The 21,279-nt window shown below is 42.7% G+C and overlaps 1 protein-coding gene across 1 annotated transcript; it reads right to left on the bottom strand.

Annotated features, from left to right (window-relative positions):
* Positions 1-9: 9 nt before the first annotated feature.
* On the bottom strand, positions 10-20,639 carry LOC117433687 (carnitine O-acetyltransferase-like). Its single transcript, XM_059009029.1, has 14 exons — positions 20,349-20,639; positions 18,172-18,390; positions 15,546-15,664; positions 11,502-11,555; positions 10,846-11,011; positions 9,034-9,208; positions 8,461-8,639; positions 8,132-8,232; positions 5,014-5,133; positions 4,471-4,593; positions 3,189-3,324; positions 3,026-3,088; positions 1,927-2,064; positions 10-1,131 (listed from the first exon to the last, which is right to left on the bottom strand). Exons 1-14 carry the CDS (start codon positions 20,388-20,390, stop codon positions 925-927), a joined length of 1,842 nt encoding a protein of 613 aa, XP_058865012.1. The 5' UTR covers positions 20,391-20,639; the 3' UTR covers positions 10-924.
* Positions 20,640-21,279: the final 640 nt, after the last annotated feature.

Raw genomic sequence — 21,279 nt, 5'->3', positions numbered from 1 at the left:
GTAACTGTGTGTGTTATAATTCTTTATTGAGCTGAATACACAATACAATTATGTTTAGTGTGCTGTCAGGCTATTCAATAGCTTTTGAGCAATGTTATTCTGTATTTTAAGAACCACTGTAGCCTCAAATCACAGTATATGAAACTTTCCATAAGTGCTGGTTTGTAAGCGCATATCTATATGCAAATAAAGAATACTCATAAAGTGCTTTTGCATAGTTTGCCCCTTTTCCCCAATGTGTACATTTTGAGAAGGAATACTGTATTAAAATGTACTTTCTCCTCATTTTATTTTGTTCTCATAGGTAGTTGTGGGTTATCCCAAAACATACTGCACCTGTCAAGGTGAGTCATCTACAGACAGCAATTCTTACTCAGTAACTGGTCATTAGAATCTCTTAAAGAAATTACAGCCAGACCATTGCACCTCAGCTCAGTTTCCTAATCTAAATTCAACATACAAAATGATTGCATGACTATTCGTCTATATACATTCCTTACTGTATCTTCCAAACCAAGGGCAGTTTTTTGGTATCAATTTCAAAACATATAAAAATCGATTTTGCTTTTGGATTTTAATGTTCAGTTTCGCTCACTGAAGTTAAAATCTGCAAAACTGTGACTATTTTAGATGATGAGAGACTTACTCAAATTAAGTTACCTGAAAATCAGGCCACAAGTCCATAACTCGTACGAGAGGAATTTTGGATGCAAAAAGGTTTGCCTGTAGACAGGGATTCCAGAGGAGTGATGTCATTATTTAATTGGCGAGGAATCCTTTAACACCACCAGTAACAAACACTGCTAACCACGTAAACATTGCATAAACACTGCAGATCAATCCAAAAATGTCCATGGTCATTTTTTCGGAGGTCCCGCTGGTCCCACTCTGTGGAGCTGAGTTTGTTTGTTCACCCCGGCTCTCTCAGTCCTCCCTGGGCAGTACCAGCTCCTGCAGGTCCCTCAAGGCCTGCTCCAGGGATCGCGCCAGTTTCTCGGCGTTGGTCTCAGCGCAGCAGTTGAAAGCCGACACTGAGAAGTTGATGTGCTCTGGGAGGGGGTTGTAGCACACCGCGTACCCGTCCGGAACCATCGGCCCGAAACACATGACACAGTCCGTACGGGCCGACACCTGCAGAACAACACAGGGAACTGTTGGCACAATCCAAGGGGAATGTCGTATCAGCCCTTAGAAAGCTTCCCAACAGGATTAGAGGAAGGGGAGAGGAGCTCCATGATAAGAGGCACTGAGCTCATTGACTATACAAGAGGAGTCGTTCTCAACAGGATATGAATATGATTCCCATAGTAAAAGCACAGCAAAGTGTAACAAAGTGAAAGCAGGGTAAAGCATAGATAAGCACTGTATAGAATAGCGAGGTACTGTATGGTAAACTAGGATAAATGCATACTACAACCACAATGAAAGCATGGTAAATCTGCAACAATACCTTGATAAACTTTTATAAGGGAGACTGGTTTGCAAACAAAGTAAAATGAATATGTGAAAAAGATATGCCTCATTGACTGGAATTGGCTGGAGTACCTTGGCAGTGAAATGGTTCATTTCAACTGGACATTACCTGTGACGTAGCTGTATTGAGAGAATCTTAGAATACAGCTGTGTACCTACTGTTAAGACACCTGTAAATGTCAAAGCATGTGGTCTGTTTCATTGATATGACCAGAGATTAAAACACTGCAGCAGTGAAAGGGTTACATTTGTACTGGTCAGAACCGGTAACAGAACTTCAGGAAGACAACGTGTACTGCTTTTATACAGCAGAATTTCAAAATGATCACATGACTTCAGTACGACAGCCATAGTAGGTCAGACATCAACGTCATGGTCCCCAATACATTTAACATGCAGGGTTTATGTAAAGCCTCCATCATACCTATAAATGAGACTGTCTCAGTCTCTCACCTGTCCTGTGTACAGTTTCCAGTGCGTTGCCATGGCGTACGACGTATCCATGAAGATCTCGGGCACGCTCAGTCCCTCCTCGATGGCCTGCAGCTTCAGGCCCAGCAGGTGACGGTCGATGGCCTGCCCTTGGAGTGCCTGAACAAAAACACAACAAAAATGATAAAATGAGGACCCGAGCTGCCCCATTCAAGGTGCAAAGTGACCTACAGAAGACTAACAGTCTCACTTCATTCTAGCAACATGATCACTCATTCAGGCAGCATGGATCCAATTCTATTCTCTGCCCGACTCGGAAAACTGAGGATCATTGACAAAAAGAGTATCCCCGTGGAGTTAACAAGATTATATCCCCTCTCTCTCTATTTCTTTTTTCCGAAAGTTAGTGTTAGTAAAGTTATTAAAAATGTCCCACCTTTTCCACCCACCCCCATAATTCCCACCTCTACTGCACCCCTGATCACCCAGTATTAACAGACTGTTCCCCGTGGCGGGTGCTGTTCACACAGACCGCTCCCTGTGGCGGGTGCTGCTCACACAGACCGCTCCCCGCGGCGGGTGCTGTTCACACAGACCGCTCCCCATGGCGGGTGCTGCTCACACAGACCGCTCCCCATGGCGGGTGCTGCTCACACAGACCGCTCCCCATGGCGGGTGCTGTTCACACAGACCGATCCCCGTGGCGGGTGCTGCTCACACAGAGGTCTCACAGGGAGGGGCACATACGGCTCTTAATCAGTACACAGAAGATGTTTCTTACAGCTTTTAGAAATGCTAAAAGAAACCTAAAAAGTTCAATGACAAACTTTTTGAAGAGAAGTCTTTCTGAATCCCTACAGAGATGGAAATAACTCCTGTTGCATAGCAGTTTCGCTAATTTCTTTTAGCTTGATTAGCCCTAATGTATAGGTAACAAGCTCAGGAATGTCTAAATAAAAACTCACAGTGAAACCAGGAATGGATCAAACTACTATGCAACATTAGTTCCGTCCCTGCTTTTGTCATTGAACTTATTAGGTTTCTGTTAATTCTAAATTGAGCGCTATTTAGTGTTTGATGGTTATTTATTAATATAGTTTGACGATGGATCCTTCCTTACCTGCTCTGTGTAGGTGCTGTGAGCCTCAATGGCTTCCTTCAGCAATGCCAGCTTCATCTCAGCCTGTAGATACATTAAGATCAGGTCAGTCAGTCTCACTCGTATCCCTGTCTGGGACACAAACACAGTCTGATTCCTCTCACTGCACTGAGATGGGTCTTACCCCTGCCTGTGGGTCCTCCATCACCTCCACGAACCGCAGCGCCTCATTGGTCGCTGAGCGGATGGTGTCGGTCCGCCCTCCCCTGAACATTCTGAGGGAGGCGCTTTCACACGTGGAGCACAGACACCCATACATCCTGACAAAGAGAGAGGAGGGTTAACACAGCACACAGCGCCACCCGGTGGACACATGCATGCACTTCTGTTGGAATGAAGGTCAATGAATTCAATGACAAAAGTTATTGACTAGAAGTCTTTCTCAATGTCTTTTAAAAAACACTGAAAAAGGCTTCTAGTTGAAACATTTATTAATAACACTGAAAAAGATTTTAGCATTTTTACTCATCCTCCCGTTATAAAGCCATACACTCATTTTCAAATCAGTACAACCAAGTGTTCAGAAGTTATGAAGATTAAGGAAAAAAAAATATCTACATATAAAATGTGTTCTACACTGCATCTCACACACATATTCCTGAGGACTTTGCCAGCAGTTTGAGTTGTTTTGTACACATTTTAAAGTGCAGTTTGCATCTCTGATTTGTGTTTTGATTGGGATTTTGAGAGAGAGAGAGAGAGAGAGAGAGAGAGAGAGAGAGAGACAGAGAGAGAGACAGAGAGAGAGAGAGAGAGAGAGAGAGAGAGAGAGAGAGAGACAGAGAGAGAGAGAGAGAGACCCTAACAAAGTACAGACTCAGTGACCACAGCCTGGCCATTGAAACAGACCTCCATATAAAGAGCTGGCTGGCTAGACAGAGCAGTCACTGTGAGCTGGGAGAAGTCGCAACAGAGGTGAACTTCCTGCTGTCCTGCTCCAAATACTGCCAAATAAATTCTCAAGTCAGTTGACCCAGTTTCCACACCTGCCTGACCCTGAGAAGCTGCAGATCCTGCTGGAAGAGGAGGCTCTGACAGCAGAGCTGGCAGTCCAGGACGTGTGTGCCTGTCCCAGCCTGAGGGACAGTGTGGAGAAGTGCACTGTTTATTGTTAAATTAGATGGGGGGGGGGGGGGGGTATATTGTTTACATTGTGTTAAGGAGGGGAGGAGCAAAGGGAGGGATGGATATTGTGTGTTATTGACATTATATTTTATTGCATGTAACATTTGTGTTGAAATATTGGATCACTCCTATCATGTTAATAAAGCCAGTTTGAATTTGAATTTGAATTTGAGAGAGAGAGAGAGAGAGAGAGAGAGAGAGAGAGAGAGAGAGAGAGAGAGAGAGAGAGAGAGAGAGATTTCATATTAGAGATGTCAGAGAGAGAGAGAGAGAAGCGCTACCTGTAATAAGCCAACTGCAGCGCAACTTGGATGAAGGAATCCGGACTGAGTTTGTACTTTTTTGGAAAATTCTTCCCAAATTCCCTGAATGTGAAACATCTGATATCCAGGTCATTTATTAGACTGCAAGAGATTGAAAAATATAAAAAAATTAACCAGACTTCATTTAAATGACAACCTTCCCCCTGCTTGTAAAGGCACAGTCTCTCCTGTAGGAGTCAGTGTAGAGCAGCTTAAACTCAGCCCTGGGTCTCAGCTCCTGTCTAACTGGGCTCTATGTACACACCCCCACCTGCTTGTAAAGGCACAGTTTCACCTGTAGGGGGCAGTTCCAACTTAACATTTCCCTGTGACATTGAAAAGTTAATTATTTCTGAGATAAGAGTCCACAAGTCTCAAAATAGCATTCAAACAAAACATGGTATTAAAAACAAGAACCAGGAAGCTGATAAGACCCTAGCTTTGAGTTGTGAAGGTCAGTGTCAGAAGTACAGGAGCTGGCACTGCCTGACCGTGCTCTGTACAGGAAGCTCAGTCACTCACATGTCCAGGTTCTGCTTGGCATGCTCAATGTCTCTCTTGATTTCAGGCGTGATGTAAAAATAGAGTTTTTTTGGCAGAGGCAGAGGAACCATGGGAGATCGAACTGTCTCGGGGTGTTGACTGAAAAACAAAAAAAACAGTGTACAAAGACTGTAGTATTTAATATTGCACAGACATACAAACAGACATACAGACAGACAAAGAGCTAGTTTACTAGCTTCTTGTTCATGCCTTTCACCTTCCTCTGGAGGCATGGGTTCCAATCTGGGGGGTTAGGTGGCGCTAGTGGGTTAATGCACTAGACTAGTCTTTCACCTTCCTCTGGAGGCCTGGGTTCTAATCTGCGGGGTGTCACAGATGGTTCTGGCACGTCCCTTTTGTGCTATAAGTCATTAGATCCTTTTGCATGGAAGGTGCAGTTCTTTGATGAACCCAGATTCAGTTAATGTGTTTGCCCACTGACGATGGGAATGAGAATGTAGAGATGGGAGCCCAGCTAACACCTGTGAGCAGAAACTGACTCACTGAGAGCAGAAACTGACCCAAGACTGTCACAGCTACTGGAAGCAGAGGGCAGCAGTGTGGAGTAGTGGTTAGGGCTCTGGACTCTTGACCGGAGGGTTGTGGATTCAATCCCAGCTGGGGGACACTGCTGCTGTACCCTTGAGCAAGGTACTTTACCTAAATTGCTCCAGTAAAAACCCAACTGTATAAATGGGTAATTGTATGTAAAAATAATGTGATATCTTGTAACAATTGTAAGTCGCCCTGGATAAGGGCGTCTGCTAAGAAATAAATAATAATAATAATAAAAGCAGGATGATCTTTGCGATACAAATTGAACATTTGTGAAACTGCAACAAATATTGTATTGACTGTAATTTAAAACCCTTAGAAAATATTATTAGCAGATCTGTGAGAAGGTTCATTGCATTGAAGGTCAGACTGACCTGCTGAAAGTTCCAGACCTCCCTTATCAGGCAAAAGCATATTTTTTAATTAGACTCAGAGCCTCAAAACATTCTGATCCAGAGAGAGCAGAATGGCAGACTCTATGGAACACAGTTAATATGCCAGAAGCAATCGAACTAGGTTTGACTATAGTAAGAAAGAACACAAGTATTTAAATAAATAAGAAACCTAATACAATGACATTAAGTAAATGTATGAGCAGTTTTAATATTCAAGGTTGCATTTGCTGCTAGGCAGGTGCCTAACTAAAATGAACCTCTTGCCTTCTGTGTATACCAGTGGAGTAACATACAATTACAATTTATAAAATAGATTGCTATATTGAAGTATGTGAATTAGAAATACATGTTATAAAATAAAGTTAAACTGTTATACAAATAACATTATTGTTGTTGAAAGAACCTATTACAGTTAAAAACTAAAGAAGTTCAGTACTAACGGACACTGTCAGAATATTGTAATAATTGTACTGTGTTTTAAAGAACATAAAACCAGCATAAATAATAAAGAAAACTGAACAAGTGTTAATATTAGAAAAAAAAGCTTGTCTGTTTGCCTTTGTTATTAGTGTATAAACTCTTGGAAGCTGGTCAGACTTAAAAACAGGGTCTTCCCTATCTTTAAAGTAATAAAGACTATTTAATCACCTTTAGTATACAGTAAACTTGCTGAAGGAATATAACTAATTTTGTGACCTCGTCCTTTGCCTGCTTGTAATAGAAGCAGTGTTGGAGATGACAAATTGGTGTTGGCTCTTGAAAGCGGGATTTGCCAACCTTGAATGATAACCAACGGAAGGTGCTTTAAGAGACAGGAGTATGTATCTCATTATATTATAAGAAAATAACGAGAGCTGAGTTATAAAAACTAGGATGTAAGTTTTTTTTTTTATTATCTGAAAAGATACCGGCCAGGTGTCTCTTGAATCGGCCAAAAAATGACTCCATGCGGTGAATTTGGAAGAGTGCTTACAGTGGAGTTTCAAGTAAACAGGATGTCTGAATCCTGCTTGTGCAGGGGAATTTTCAGAAACAGAGAGAGAGGTCAGTTTTAGTCCAAGCATGGTACAAGTTAATATAAGGCTATTATATTTAACACGGTTATTACAGCTTAAATTTAAATGGAAATAACTGAACTGACCACTGTATGCTTCTTCAAAGGCTTGTGATAAACCCCTACAGTTTTTTATCCCATACTTTGTTAACACACATTTGTATATGAAATTAAACTGGCTCATTGACAACACACTGAAAAGGTAACATAATAAGTTGATCAGATCCTTTTAGAATATATCATTAAAGACAAGAACTGTCAAGGTAGATTGATGATCATATTTAATTGGGACTCCTGATATATTCAATAAAGGTAAAACCCCAGTCAAGTATCGCGCGACTTGCTAACCACAAGCTGATGTGATCCATGCTCTGAGGATCTCTGAAAAACTGATTGCTGTTTGGTCATATTCACAAGTCTCTGCCTTTTGAAGACAGTTCTTATTTTTCATATATCCTACACTACACTTCCATATACTGGAAGGTAAGCATATATTTGAATTTAACATCTCTGTTATATTCAATGCATTGCTATATGGTATAGGATTTATATTTTAGCTGTTGAGAGTGATATATTGGATGCTCTAGAATTTAGCGGTGGGCGTTTTTATCTTTTTGCATGACTAGCCTAAGGGCTAAGCATGTGATAACTATATCTGTATTACTGTACTGAAGTGTTAATGCTGTTATACCTGTAAAGGCACTGGAGATGCCCACACTGCCTGTTAGCAGGGATCCAAAGTGGCTTGCAAGCACTAGATCAATTTAAAGCATTTAATAAACTGAAAAGAGCACTTGTACTGCTCTGATTTGTTAGAACATCAAATTAAATGAGTCTGTGTGATTTTCTTGATTATTAAAAAGTTGTCTGGACATATGGCAGGCCCAGAGCATGAACAAAACCACTTATAGGAGTTTTGAACATCTCTGTCCTCCTTCAAACGTCTCCCCTGGGTTTAAGAGTGTGCTCAGAGCACATATATAAATAAAGAGTATGTGCAATTCTGATGGGGGCTAGGTGGCGCTATTGGGTTAATGCACTAGACTCAGTTCTAGGGGAGTCTGTGCTGATCTCCACGCTCCCAGTAACTCACCAGTAGTCCAAGACGTGGTCCACTAAGGTTGCTATGGGAGGCCCCTCTGCAGTGGCTTGCTCATAGATCAACCCACAGGCGCCGTCCTCTCCCACAATGAACTGCAGGGGGCAAAAGAGAGCACGCGGTTACACACTCGGAATCAGTGGGTTGCAGTGAATCACACATAGAACCAGACTTGAGAGTTTTCTATGAACAAAAACAAGGCAGCACAATAATGTCAAATCAGATCGAATGGTTTGTGAAGTGGATACAGTAAGTAAAATGGATCTGTGTCCAGAGGTTGAAACAGTGTTGCAGTGAAAGTCTCCTGCCCCCTGTCCCGTCACCTGCAGTGTCTTGTCAAACCAGCGGTTGCCGCTGTTGGAGTAGGTCCCTCCCCCGTGCAGCATCTGAGCCGCCATGCGGCTGGTGTAGCGCTCCTCTGACATGCGCATGACCGGGGCGTCCAGACACACCGTGAAGATCCCGCGCTCTATCGCACGCACCGATTCACGGTTAATCCTGTCTGAGAGAGAGAGAGAGAGAGAGAGAGAGGGAGAGAGAGAGGAGGGAGAGAGAGAGAGAGAGAGAGAGAGAGAGAGAGAGAGACAGAGAGAGGGAGAGGGAGAGGGGGAGAGAGAGAGTGTGAGAGCGAGAGGGGAGAGAGAGAGTGTGAGAGCGAGAGGGGAGAGAGAGAGAGAGAGAGAGAGACTGGGTTTGAGCCTCCGAGTGTGCACTGTCAGTGTGTGTCTTGACAATGAGTATATATACACACACATACACACACACACACACATTGTAAAGACACACAATGTGAACCTGTCCCCAGGTGTTCTGGTGCTCACTGGTGTGTGTGTGTGTGTGTGTGTGTTTGTGTGTGTGTATAGACAGTGGTGTGTGAGTGTGTATACAGACAGTACCTCTCAGCAGGGTGTTGTAAGCCTGTCCCCAGGTGTTTCGATGCTCACTGGTCAGGATCCCCATCGGCTCCTTGTCTGTCTTCCAGGACTGGCTTCTGATCCTCAGCAGCTGCGAGTGGATCTGATCCACCGTGAGGGGAGAGCCATCGCTGTTATACACCTCCAACTGGAAGAACTGCGAGAGAGAGAGAGAGAGAGAGACAGACAGAGACAGAGAGGCAGATAAAAACACTGCAAGAAATAACACTCCCACGTAAAAAAACAAACCCTGAAGCTACTTGTTCTTCAGCAAGTTATAATAACACTTGTGATATGAAATGTTGATTACCATGTTCTGTGTGGCTATGCTAGCATAATTTGTCTATGCCTTGTAACCTTTTGTAGCTGTATATCTTATTTTCAGGATATGTGTGTTGAGCATGGGCTGCGAGTGTGTTTATTTAGAAAAACAGGTTCAGAAACACTGAGACTCTCTCCCTCTCTATCTATCTGGTTAAGAAACACTGAGACTCTCTCCCTCTCTGTCTCTCTGGTTAAGAAACACTGAGACTCTCTCCCTCTCTGTCTCTCTCATTAAGAAACACTGAGACTCTCTCCCTCTCTGTCTCTCTGGTTAAGAAACACTGAGACTCTCTCCCTCTCTCATTAAGAAACACTGAGACACCCTCTCTCTCTCTCTGGATAAGAAACACTGAGACACTCTCTCTCTCTCTCTCTCTCTCTCTCTGTCTCTCTGGTTAAGAAACACTGAGACTCTCTCCCTCTCTGTCTCTCTCATTAAGAAACACTGAGACACTCCCTCTCTGTCTCTGTCTCTCTGGTTAAGAAACACTGAGACTCTCTCCCTCTCTGTCTCTCTCATTAAGAAACACTGAGACACTCCCTCTCTGTCTCTCTGGTTAAGAAACACTGAGACTCTCTCCCTCTCTGTCTCTCTGGTTAAGAAACACTGAGACTCTCTCCCTCTAGGTCTCTCTGGTTAAGAAACACTGAGACTCTCTCCCTCTAGGTCTCTCTGGTTAAGAAACACTGAGACTCTCTCCCTCTCTGTCTCTCTGGTTAAGAAACACTGAGACTCTCTCCCTCTCTGTCTCTCTGGTTAAGAAACACTCAGACTCTCTCCCTCTAGTTCTCTCTGGTTAAGAAACACTGAGACTCTCTCCCTCTCTGTCTCTCTGGTTAAGAAACACTGAGACACTCCCTCTCTGTCTCTCTGGTTAAGAAACACTGAGACGCTCTCCCTCTCTGTCTCTCTGGTTAAGAAACACTGAGACTCTCTCCCTCCCTGTCTCTCTGGTTAAGAAACACTGAGACTCTCTCCCTCTCTGTCTCTCTCATTAAGAAACACTGAGACACTCCCTCTCTGTCTCTCTGGTTAAGAAACACTGAGACTCTCTCCCTCCCTGTCTCTCTGGTTAAGAAACACTGAGACTCTCTCCCTCTCTGTCTCTCTCATTAAGAAACACTGAGACACTCCCTCTCTTTCTCTCTGGATAAGAAACACTGAGACTCTCTCTCTCTCTCTCTGTCTCTCTCATTAAGAAACACTGAGACACTCTCTCTCTGTCTCTCTCATTAAGAAACACTGAGACACTCCCTCTCTGTCTCTGTCTCTCTGGTTAAGAAACACTGAGACTCTCTCCCTCTCTGTCTCTCTCATTAAGAAACACTGAGACACTCCCTCTCTGTCTCTCTGGTTAAGAAACACTGAGACGCTCTCCCTCTAGGTCTCTCTGGTTTGGCTGACCGATCTGTTTGTAAGTTTTGGGAACGCTGCTATTCCGTAGTCCAAGGCTGGGGGTCCGATCCTACCTGGAAGTTCCGCACCACGGTGATGTGGGTGGGGGGCCGGCGCACCCCAGCGAAGTGCATCACGTGGTCATGCTTGGGACCCGGAACACGACACGACGAAAATATCTGCCTGTACTGATCCATGCAGAGAGGCCGACCACGAAGATACTCCACTAAGAGAGTGTGACTGAGGAGAGAGGAGAGAGGGAGTGGAGGGGAAGAGAGAGGCAGAGAGGACAAGGAGAGGCAGAGGGACAGAGATATTAAAGAAGTGCTAACCAAAGCTTTACAATCCAGTTTCCATCCTCTTATCAGTATAGGCAATATTGTCAGTGCTCTCCTTCAAGGGAGTGCTCACCAAGGCTTTACAGATTCCCTTACCTCTCCTTTGTACTGGCAGCATTATCACTAACCCCCTCCTCCTTTTCATACCTCTTATCTCTATTAACATTATTGCTCGCCCCCTTTAAAGGAGTCCTAACTAATGCATCTTCTAACCTTTTAATAACACTAGCAACCTTACTACTGCCACCCCCACCTTTAACCTTTAACCTCTTATCAGTGCAAGCAACACTGTCACTGCCTCCCATTTAAAGGAATGCAAGCCATTGATTGAAATACTCAGCAGATGTGTGGACCCTCACTCTCTGCTGTGCTCTCTGCTGCTCAATACATACTTGTCAATCTTTGCTTTGAAATCCAGAACTCCTGCAATGAGTTTAGCTGCAAACCTGTAAGAGAGACAGACAGACAGACAGACAGACAGACAGACAGACTGTTGAGAGATTATCAGAGGCAAACTTCTATAACCTTACTAAGATCCTTCTGCTTTCCTGTTACTGCTGCTAATATAGTTGCTCACATCCCTCACAGTTGATCTATTATGAAACACCTCGAGATATCTCTGCGGGCAGCAGACTGGGGGTCAGTTATAATTACAGTTACAGCAGAATAGTTTGCTGAAATTACAATTACAAAGCTGTTTTGTTTAATTAAAATGAGTTACAATTATACTGCAGTAATTACAATTATACTAAACAGTAATATAAACAACTACCCACATTAACATTTTCATGCTGCTTATTCTAAATAAACAAGCAATAAACCACGGGTATAAAAACAGAAACTTACTATATAACCAGGGGTCGGCAACTTGCCTGTACACAGACACGCATGTCCGTGGCAGTGAACACGTCTAACAAGCACACACACGGAAATTTTATAGACTTCTTGTTTTTTTTTTTAAATGTCCGTCACCACTCGACACGGTGCTGGTCCCTGTATACAGACGTGCTCAAATTTGTTGGTACCCCTCCACAAAAAACGAAGAATGCACAATTTTCTCTGAAATAACTTGAAACTGACAAAAGTAATTGGCATCCACCATTGTTTATTCCATATTTAATAGAAATCAGACTTTACTTTTGATTTTTTATTCAACATAAAATTGTAAATAATAAAACAAATGAAAATGCCATGGGCAAAAATGATGGGACCACTAACCTAATATTTTGTTGCACAACCTTTAGAGGCAATCACTGCAATCAAACGTTTTCTGTAGCTCTCAATGAGACTTCTGCACCTGTTAACAGGTAGTTTGGCCCACTCTTCCTGAGCAAACTGCTCCAGCTGTCTCAGGTTTGATGGGTGCCTTCTCCAGACTGCAAGTTTCAGCTCTTTCCATAGATGTTCGATAGGATTCAGATCAGGACTCATAGAAGGCCACTTCAGAATAGTCCAATGTTTTGTTCTTATCCATTCTTGGGTGCTTTTAGCTGTGTGTTTTGGGTCATTATCCTGGTGGAGGACCCATGACCTGCGACTGAGACAGAGCTTTCTGACACTGGGCAGTACGTTTCGCTCCAGAATGCCTTGATAGTCTTGAGATTTCATTGTGCCCTGCACAGATTCAAGGCACCCTGTGCCAGGCGCAGCAAAGCAGCCCCAAAACATAACCGAGCCTCCTCCATGTTTCACTGTAGGTATGGTGTTCTTTTCTTTGAACGCTTCATTTTTTCGTCTGTGAACATAAAGCTGATGTGACTTGCCAAAAAGCTCCAGTTTTGACTCATCTGTCCAAAGGACATTCTCCCAGAAGGATTGTGCCTTGTCAATATGCATTTTAGCAAATTCCAGTCTGGCTTTTTTATGTTTTTCTGTCAAAAGTGGAGTCCTCCTGGGTCTTCTTCCATGGAGCCCACTTTCGCTCAAAATGCGACGGATGGTGCAATCAGAAACTGACGTACCTTCACCTTGGAGTTCAGCTTGTATCTCTTTGGCAGTTATCCTTGGTTCTTTTTCTACCATTCGCACTATCCTTCTGTTCAATCTGGGGTCGATTTTCCTCTTGCGGCCGCGCCCAGGGAGGTTGGCTACAGTTCCATGGACCTTAAACTTCTTAATAATATTTGCAACTGTTGTCACAGGAACATCAAGCTGCTTGGAGATGGTCTTGTAGCCTTTACCTTTACCATGCTTGTCTATTATTTTCTTTCTGATCTCCTCAGACAACTCTCTCCTTTGCTTTCTCTGGTCCATGTTCAGTGTGGTGCACACAATGATACCAAACAGCACAGTGACTACTTTTCTCCATTTAAATAGGCTGAATGACTGATTACAAGATTGGAGACATGTGTGATACTAATTAAAGAAACTAATTAGTTTGAAATATCACTATAATCCAATTATTTATTATCTTTTCTAAGGGGTACCAACAAATGTGTCCAGACCATTTTAGAATATCTTTGTAGAGTAAGCAATAATTCATCTCTTTTCACAGCTTCTTTGCTTTATTCTATGACATACCAAAGGCATGCAAGTATACATGATAAAATAGCTTTTAATTTCATCACTTTTCAGGAGGAATGAAGCATTATTTCAATGAGCTGTAAGGGTACCAACAAATTTGAGCACGTCTGTATATATTTTTTTCCCCAAACAAATGGGGCCACTAAAAGTGGTTTAAAATACAAGAATAACAATTGTATAACAATAATGTGTAACTGATGAATTAGATGCTTTAATTACAATTATACAGGAGTGCAATTAATTACGAATTGCACAATTACAATTGTTCTTCACCCCCAGGTCTGGGGTAGAGTGCAGAATGGGGGACTGTCTCATTTTACACAACATTCTCCAATTTGGTGGCTGGTCAGCCTGCACTCTCCAGGGCTTCACAGCTGCCCTTGCATGCAGCACGGTTCTGATATTAACAAACAAGCACAGATGCTACCGAGCAGGGGGACCAGCAACCTACAGGGAAATAAGAAACTAGACTCAAAAACCATGAACTGAGCTTGGAAATGCGACTGCTCTGACAACACTAGGGAGGGGGAGGGATGTAGTTCTGTATTACAAACTCTCCATTAACTCAACAACAAACCCAGACAGCATTTGTCTTTCCAGATGGTTTAAAACCTGGGGAAGCCACACACCTGTCTCTCCCTTAGGACTGACGCCACACACCTGTCTCTCCCTTAGGACTGAAGCCACACACCTGTCTCTCCCTTAGGACTGAAGCCACACACCTGTCTCTCCCTTAGGACTGAAGCTGCACACCTGTCTCTCCCTTTGGACTGAAGCCGCACACCTGTCTCTCCCTTAGGACTGAAGCCGCACACCTGTCTCTCCCTTAGGACTGAAGCCACACACCTGTCTCTCCCTTAGGACTGAAGCCACACACCTGTCTCTCCCTTAGTACTGAAGCCACACACCTGTCTCTACCTTAGGACTGAAGCCACACCACTGTCTCTCCCTTAGGACTGAAGCCACACACCTGTATCTCCCTTAAGACTGAAGCCACACACCTGTCTCTCCCTTAGGGCTCCCCCCTGGCTCCATAACCTCGGGACAGTAAGCCTGGTCAGGTTTTTCAACTCACCTCTCTAAACTGCAAACAAACTGACCTGTCAAAGTGTGGCTCCAGATGGCAACCCTAATGCAGTCACGGCTGATTCTGACTCGGTGCTTGAACACGACTTGGGTGGAGATAGTGGTTCTCTTGGTCTGTAGCAGTGCTTCTGAACCCTGGTCCTCAGGGACCCCTGTGTCTTCTGGTTTTCATTTCAACTGAGCTCTCAATTCCTTACCTAAACCCTTAAATGAAATTTGCCTAATTAGACCTTTTTAAATTGTTCTCAGCTCCTAAAAAGTTGCACATTTCAGGTGACTTATACAATTGCACAGTTAACTTGAAATCTCCAGCTGTTTAAGAGCTGAAAACCATTCAAAAGGCCTGATTAAGCAAATTATTAGTTCAATTAAGGGTTTAGTGAAGTAACTGAGAGCTCAGAAGACGCAGGAGTCCCTGAAGACCAGGGTTGAGAAATACTGGTCTACACCATCTCAGTGCACAGGCTGTCTGTTCCCAGCTCTGGATCCAATCAAGCATTGCTGGACTGATGAACAGGTTGGAGGTAAAAAGACAGACAGACAGACTTCAGGCACCGAGCAGCTGAAATTGACTTGTCAAGAAGAGTCTCAAAAAGATGTCCCCATACTAGTCTTGTCTTGAATCTGTGATGAATCAATCTTAAAGTGCACCACGATTATAGAGCCAGGGAGCAACTCTACTCTCCCTCAATAGTCGTAACAACGGGGAACAAAACAATAATCTCCACTTGATTTAGATTAAATTGCGATTCCTCCAGAGCAGCTTCAAACACACTCACTCCTCCTACCCCTCTCTTACTCTGTGGCAGACAGCACCCGGATCTTACCCCAGCTGCCCCTTCCAGTTGCTGTAGTCCTGTTGGGGCAGAGCCATGGCCGGGTTCGAATGCACTGGCAGGGGCAAGCGGCTCTCCAGATAGGCAGTGTGCTGCCACCAGTCGGACACCTGAGAAACACAGGGCAGGGGCAGCATTTCACAAGACTGGGTGCAGAAACCGCCAGGGCAGCTAGAGGGCAGCAGTGCACTGCCCGGAAAATCAACACTAGAGGGCACTGGCTCTTACTTGCAGACACTGATCTAGCCCAGCCAGCTTGTCTATGGCAGGTGAAAACTGAAGAGAAACTTCAGGTGAAAGCCATTTTAACACGGCCTTGACCCCCGATGACATCACACAGGTGACCTAGGAAGTGCAGCAGTGGTAGATTTCCTGGATGGCAATGCATGCAAACTGAGAACTTTCTTTTACCTTTTAGCTTAGTACAAGATGTTTAAAAAAAATGAAATGACATGTTTGCTGTAACATGTGTTTCTTTCCAAACTGCACAATTGAGAACTGCATTGTGAATGGAAGTGCACCAAAGGTAAGAGTTATGCATAATGAAGGCACTAACCAAAACAACCTGAAAGACAGAGAATCTCAGTGTTTCTTATCCAGAGAGACAGAGAGAGAGACAGAGAGGGAGAGGGAGAGAGTCTCAGGGGTAGATGCACTAAGATGAGCAAGTCACTTAACCTCCTTGTGCTCAGTCTTTCGGGTGAGACGTAGTTGTAAGTGACTCTGCAGCTGATACATAGTTCACACACCCTAGTCTCTGTAAGTCGCCTTGGATAAAGGCGTCTGCTAAATAAACAAATAAATAAATAAAATGAGCCAGTCGCAGCGCAAACATACCGCAATTTGCATTTCTCTTGCAGCGATTCTCAAAGTATACATTTTGTCGTATGTACTGAGAGAAAATATGTTAATAAAGAGAGCCGCAATATACTAATTTAATATTTGTTCGTCATCTTAGCAAGATCTCTAGCATTGTGAGAGTCGTGCAACATTTTTTCAAATAAATAATGAAAGGCAGTTTAATCCCATCAGATTCATAGTGGGGCCCTTCACCCCCAAATAAAAAAATGTGTTTCTATCAAAAAGCTTTTCATAATCATACAGTAGCCCCTCGCTAAACCGGATATGTTCATCCGACATAAGGAGGTGTTGGGTTTTAAAAAATACAATAAAATCACACACACATATATTTATAGTGCTCAATGTATTTTAAATGTATAAATCATTGCACTGAAATAACACTAATATGTTTTGGGCAGGCTAAACATTACATATGAACAAAAATATAAATCTGTACACTACGCTACCGGTAATAAATCATGCTGCTGCATTGTACACATTGGTGTGCAATGCAAAAAAATATATTTTAAATTGAAACTAAATGATTTTAGCATTTTTTTTTAAAATTATTATTAACTTGGTGTACTTGGTAGCCTAGACAATTAAGACAAAATAGACCATGTTGCTGCATTTACAAGTTCGGATACTTACAGGCCAGCCAATTCTCATTAATTCGAATTTCAAGGGACCAGCAACTAATTTTGCATTATACCACTAATTCGTATTATCATGATTAGCCTGTAAGCCAAATGTATACTGTCAGTTTTAATTTAAGTTAGTCAGTGGTGCAGTGCTAAATTATGCACAATTACAAAGCACCTGCACATTGACAGAATAGGTGTGTTTCCTATTCCTATACAGATGCTCAGAATGAGCTGGAGGGGTTAGTGGCACATGTGTGCAGTCTTTTGCTCCCAACGCGTTGGGGGAACTAGAAATGTCATAGAAATTTGTTTTCAAGGCTGTAAAGTACATCCTGTTTTTACAGGAAAACAGGTTGTTCAACTCAAAAATTGAGCACAACTGGCAACGCTCGAGAAAAAAACACACTGGGAAATGCCAGCAACAACTGCGACTGTTTAAAACATGCTTTCAAAAGTTCTGAACAAACTGATGCAATTGTAAGTGTCGCAATTGCAGCATTGCACATGTTTAGTACATTTCACCCTAGACTTCCGACTCAACTGGTTTGTGACTATTGTGACAGCCGCAACACTTCAGTACATCTACCCCTCAGTGTTTCTTAACCAGAGAGACAGAGAGTCAGTGTTTATTAACTAGAGAGAGAGAGGGAGAGAGCCTCTGTGTTTCTTAACCAGAGAGACAAAGAGGAAGTGAGTCAGTGTTTCTTAACCAGAGAGACAGAGAGAGTCAGTGTTTATTAACTAGAGAGAGAGGGAGAGGGAGAGAGCCTCTGTGTTTCTTAACCAGAGAGACAGAGAGGGAGAGGGAGAGAGTCTGTGTTTCTTAACCAGAGAGACAGAGAGGGAGAGAGTCTGTGTTTCTTAACCAGAGAGACAGAGAGGGAGAGGGACAGAGTCTGTGTTTCTTAACCAGAGAGACAGAGAGGGAGAGGGACAGAGTCTGTGTTTCTTAACCAGAGAGACAGAGAGGGAGAGGGGGAGAGTCTGTGTTTCTTAACCAGAGAGACAGAGAGGGAGAGAGAGAGAGTCTGTGTTTCTTAACCAGAGAGACAGAGAGGGAGAGGGAAAGAGCCTTAGTGTTTCTTAACCAGAGAGACAGAGACAGAGAGGGAAAGAGCCTTACTGTTTCTTACCCAGTTGTGTGTGCGCTGAGCCCTCTTCTCCAGGCTCTTCTGCAGCCGCTCCCCCAGGCCCCCCCTCTTAGATAACTCCTGCACCCCCTCTCTACTCTCCTCCAGTTCAGGGGGGGTAACAAGGGGCTCCAGGGCACGCAGGTAGCGGGACATGGTCTGAGACAGGGGGGGGACGGGCTGGGGGGGCACTGAACTCATCGACCTCCCCCATCCCCCAAACTGGAGAGAGACAGACAGAAACAACACGGTTACAACATGCTTGTACTGTACAGCACGCTGAAGCCATGGCGTGAATCTCAAGAGGTCTCACTGTATATTACAGAAGAGATCAGGAGCCACACTTTAATGTTAAATAAAGTGGTCTTCCTTTATAGCTGCGTGAACAACTCAGTTAATTCAGAGCAGATGTAGCAGGGGCCTGATTGTTCAAACTCCGGGTCATTTCAATAGCATTCAGTTGTAGTCAAAAGTTTACATACCCCAACGGAAATATATAATTTCTAGAAATTTCTCAAACAAATAATTATAGGAAAAATCTTGTAGCAAAAGTTTTGCTTTTGTGGATGAGGAAAAAAGAAGTTAAGAAATAGATGTCTATAATTATTTATTTCAGCAATTTTTTTGTAAAACTCCAAAAATGCTAATTCAAAAGTAGACATACCGACAAGGAAAATTAAATGAATAGCTAAATGATGCACATTTAGCAACAATAACCTCTTTTAAATGATTAGGATATTTGTCAGTGAGCTTTTGGCATGATTCTTTAGTGATTGTTGACAATTCTTCAACGCAAAATTGTTCCAGTTCATTCAAATTCTGAAGATTTCTCTTGTGCACAGCCTTCTTCGACTCATACCAAAGATTCTCAATCGGATTTAGATCGGGACTTTGACCAGGCCATTCCAGAACCTTGATTTTATTCTTCTTTAACCATTCTGAAGTAGATTTTGACGTGTGCTTTGGATCTTGTTGCGTTGGAACATCCAGTTGTGCTTTAAACCAAGTTTTGTAGCGGAGGGTTTCAGATGACTGGCCAATATCTTTTGGTATGCTGTGGAATCCATTTTACCATGAATTGGATTCCTGTGCCATGAGAGGAAAAACAGCCCCATAGAAGGATATTACCACCTCCATGCTTGACAGTAGGTATGGTGTTCTTTTCTTTGTACGCCTCACCAGACTTTCTCCAAACGTCAGCGACTATCAGCGTGACCAAATAGTTCGATTCATCACCACAAAACCTTTGATCAGAACTCGTATCCATCATTCAAATGCCATTTTGCAAACTTTAAGCAATTGTCCTTGTGATGTTTTCCTAAGAGTAGCTTTTTCCTTGGCCTAAGACCATTGAGACCTTCACCATGCAATACTCGACCTATGGTTGAAATGGAAACCCCAGTCCCACTTGCAGCCAATTCACTTTGAATATCTTTGGCAGTCAATCTCGGATTGTTATTAACCTTCCTCACAATTCTTCTACTTGTTCTTGGTGAAAGAACCTTCTTTCTTCCAAACCGAGGGAGTGTTGCGACAGTACCATGAGTCTTGTACTTCTTAATAATAGAAACAATAGTTGAAATTGGGATACTCAAATGCTTGGAAATCTTCTTGTATCCTTCTCCAGCTTTATGACAATAAATCATTTTCTGCCAAAGCTCTTTACTAAATGTGTGCCCTACTCCATACTACACCCAGAAGTGTCTATACAAGACCATTGTTTTTCCAAGAGGCGTATTTAAATTGGGCGTATACTGTAGGGAAACTTTTCTAGATATTAAAACCACAGAATCATCAAAACGCTGACTAAGCAAAGCATACAGTACACTATTGTGACATTCTCTAAATATATTTATATAATATTATTGATGCGACTATTAAGTTACACAGATATGCATGCCGATCAAAAGACACCACAGTATCTATCGTACACGAATCTATACTCAGTGTGTACGTGTGGAGACCTGTGCATGCTTCCTTAATTTCTAACATTGGCTGCTGTGCTTCCCGCACGTGCTAAACGTGCACACCACTTTCCCTTTTTTTTCCGGATGTAAAATGGAAATAAGCAACACAATTTATATATAAATAAAAAACGTGTTTACAACAAGATTAAAATGTATTTAAAAAAAATAACGTACGAAGACAACAAATAAATAAGTGGAATGCTGCATACTTACCAACAGCGCCTGTCTGTAGCATACGAGCTTGGTTCGTAACATGTCGCTAAAAAATAAAATAAAATATAAGCAAACAGACACGCCACCAGCGGTCCTGATTCACACACTGCCCAATTTTTTTTTTTTTCTGGGTTTATTAGCACTTAAAGTGCGACACACAAAAGGCAGGTTTTACTGTTCTATGATTTTAAATAATTTGCTGCCACTCCCCCGTGTGATCCATGCACGTCTGTCACATAAGCAGGCTACAGTAGCGTTTGTTTACATGCTGTGTTTTTGCATACTAACCCGGTTGTAGTTTTTTTTTTCTTTCAGAAGCGGCCGAGCACTTCCTTTTTCGATGACGTTGATTGACACGCAGTATCATTAGTGCGCTGCCCTCCGCGAATAATCTATCTATCTATCTATCTAATTATCTATCTAACTATTTCACAATTGATCCTGAATTAACTGGTTTTAATGTCAGTGCATATGCTTTGTATTTGGTCATGTGAAGCGTTTAAAAACTACAGATTGCTAAGCTTTCTAAAATAACATGAGTTCTTCGAGAAAGCTAGTAAGGTTAGGATTGGGTGTAGGGTTGAGGTAATACAATTAAGTATTATTGGGAGGTGTACTATGAAGCCTGAAATTCTGCAGTGTACAGTGGATAGGGACGCGTTTTTCTTACCATTTACATAGCAGCAGTGTAAATAGTATTTACACACAGTCCTGAGCAACTGTTTACTACTGTACACTATCCAGTAGTTTACCAGTATGTGCACTCTTCAGGCGCAAATGCAGACCTTGTTTGCTTTCCAGTTTGTTTGAAGTCCCATCCTTACCTTACAGGTGTTACAGGGCAGTACAGTGTTACAATGCACGATTAATATTTAAATAGAGTAGTTTACAGTAAAACCAAATTCTACTACTAAAATACAATATGGATGCA

The sequence above is a fragment of the Acipenser ruthenus genome, chromosome 38, assembly GCF_902713425.1.
Source record: "Acipenser ruthenus chromosome 38, fAciRut3.2 maternal haplotype, whole genome shotgun sequence".
In the NCBI taxonomy this organism is placed as follows: domain Eukaryota; kingdom Metazoa; phylum Chordata; class Actinopteri; order Acipenseriformes; family Acipenseridae; genus Acipenser; species Acipenser ruthenus.
Note: the sequence above shows the minus strand (reverse complement) of the source record. Positions and strands in the feature narration are given on the sequence as shown.

Excerpts from the sequence above, each read along its gene's own strand:
- LOC117433687 (XM_059009029.1), bottom strand. The coding sequence starts at position 20,390 with ATGTTACGAACCAAGCTCGTATGCTACAGACAGGCGCTGTTG. Across the intron at positions 8,233-8,460 it reads GGTTTGACAAGACACTGCAG|TTCATTGTGGGAGAGGACGG; the intron begins GTGACGGGACAG and ends TGCCCCCTGCAG. Across the intron at positions 2,065-3,025 it reads ACAGCACCTACACAGAGCAG|GCACTCCAAGGGCAGGCCAT; the intron begins GTAAGGAAGGAT and ends GTTTTTGTTCAG.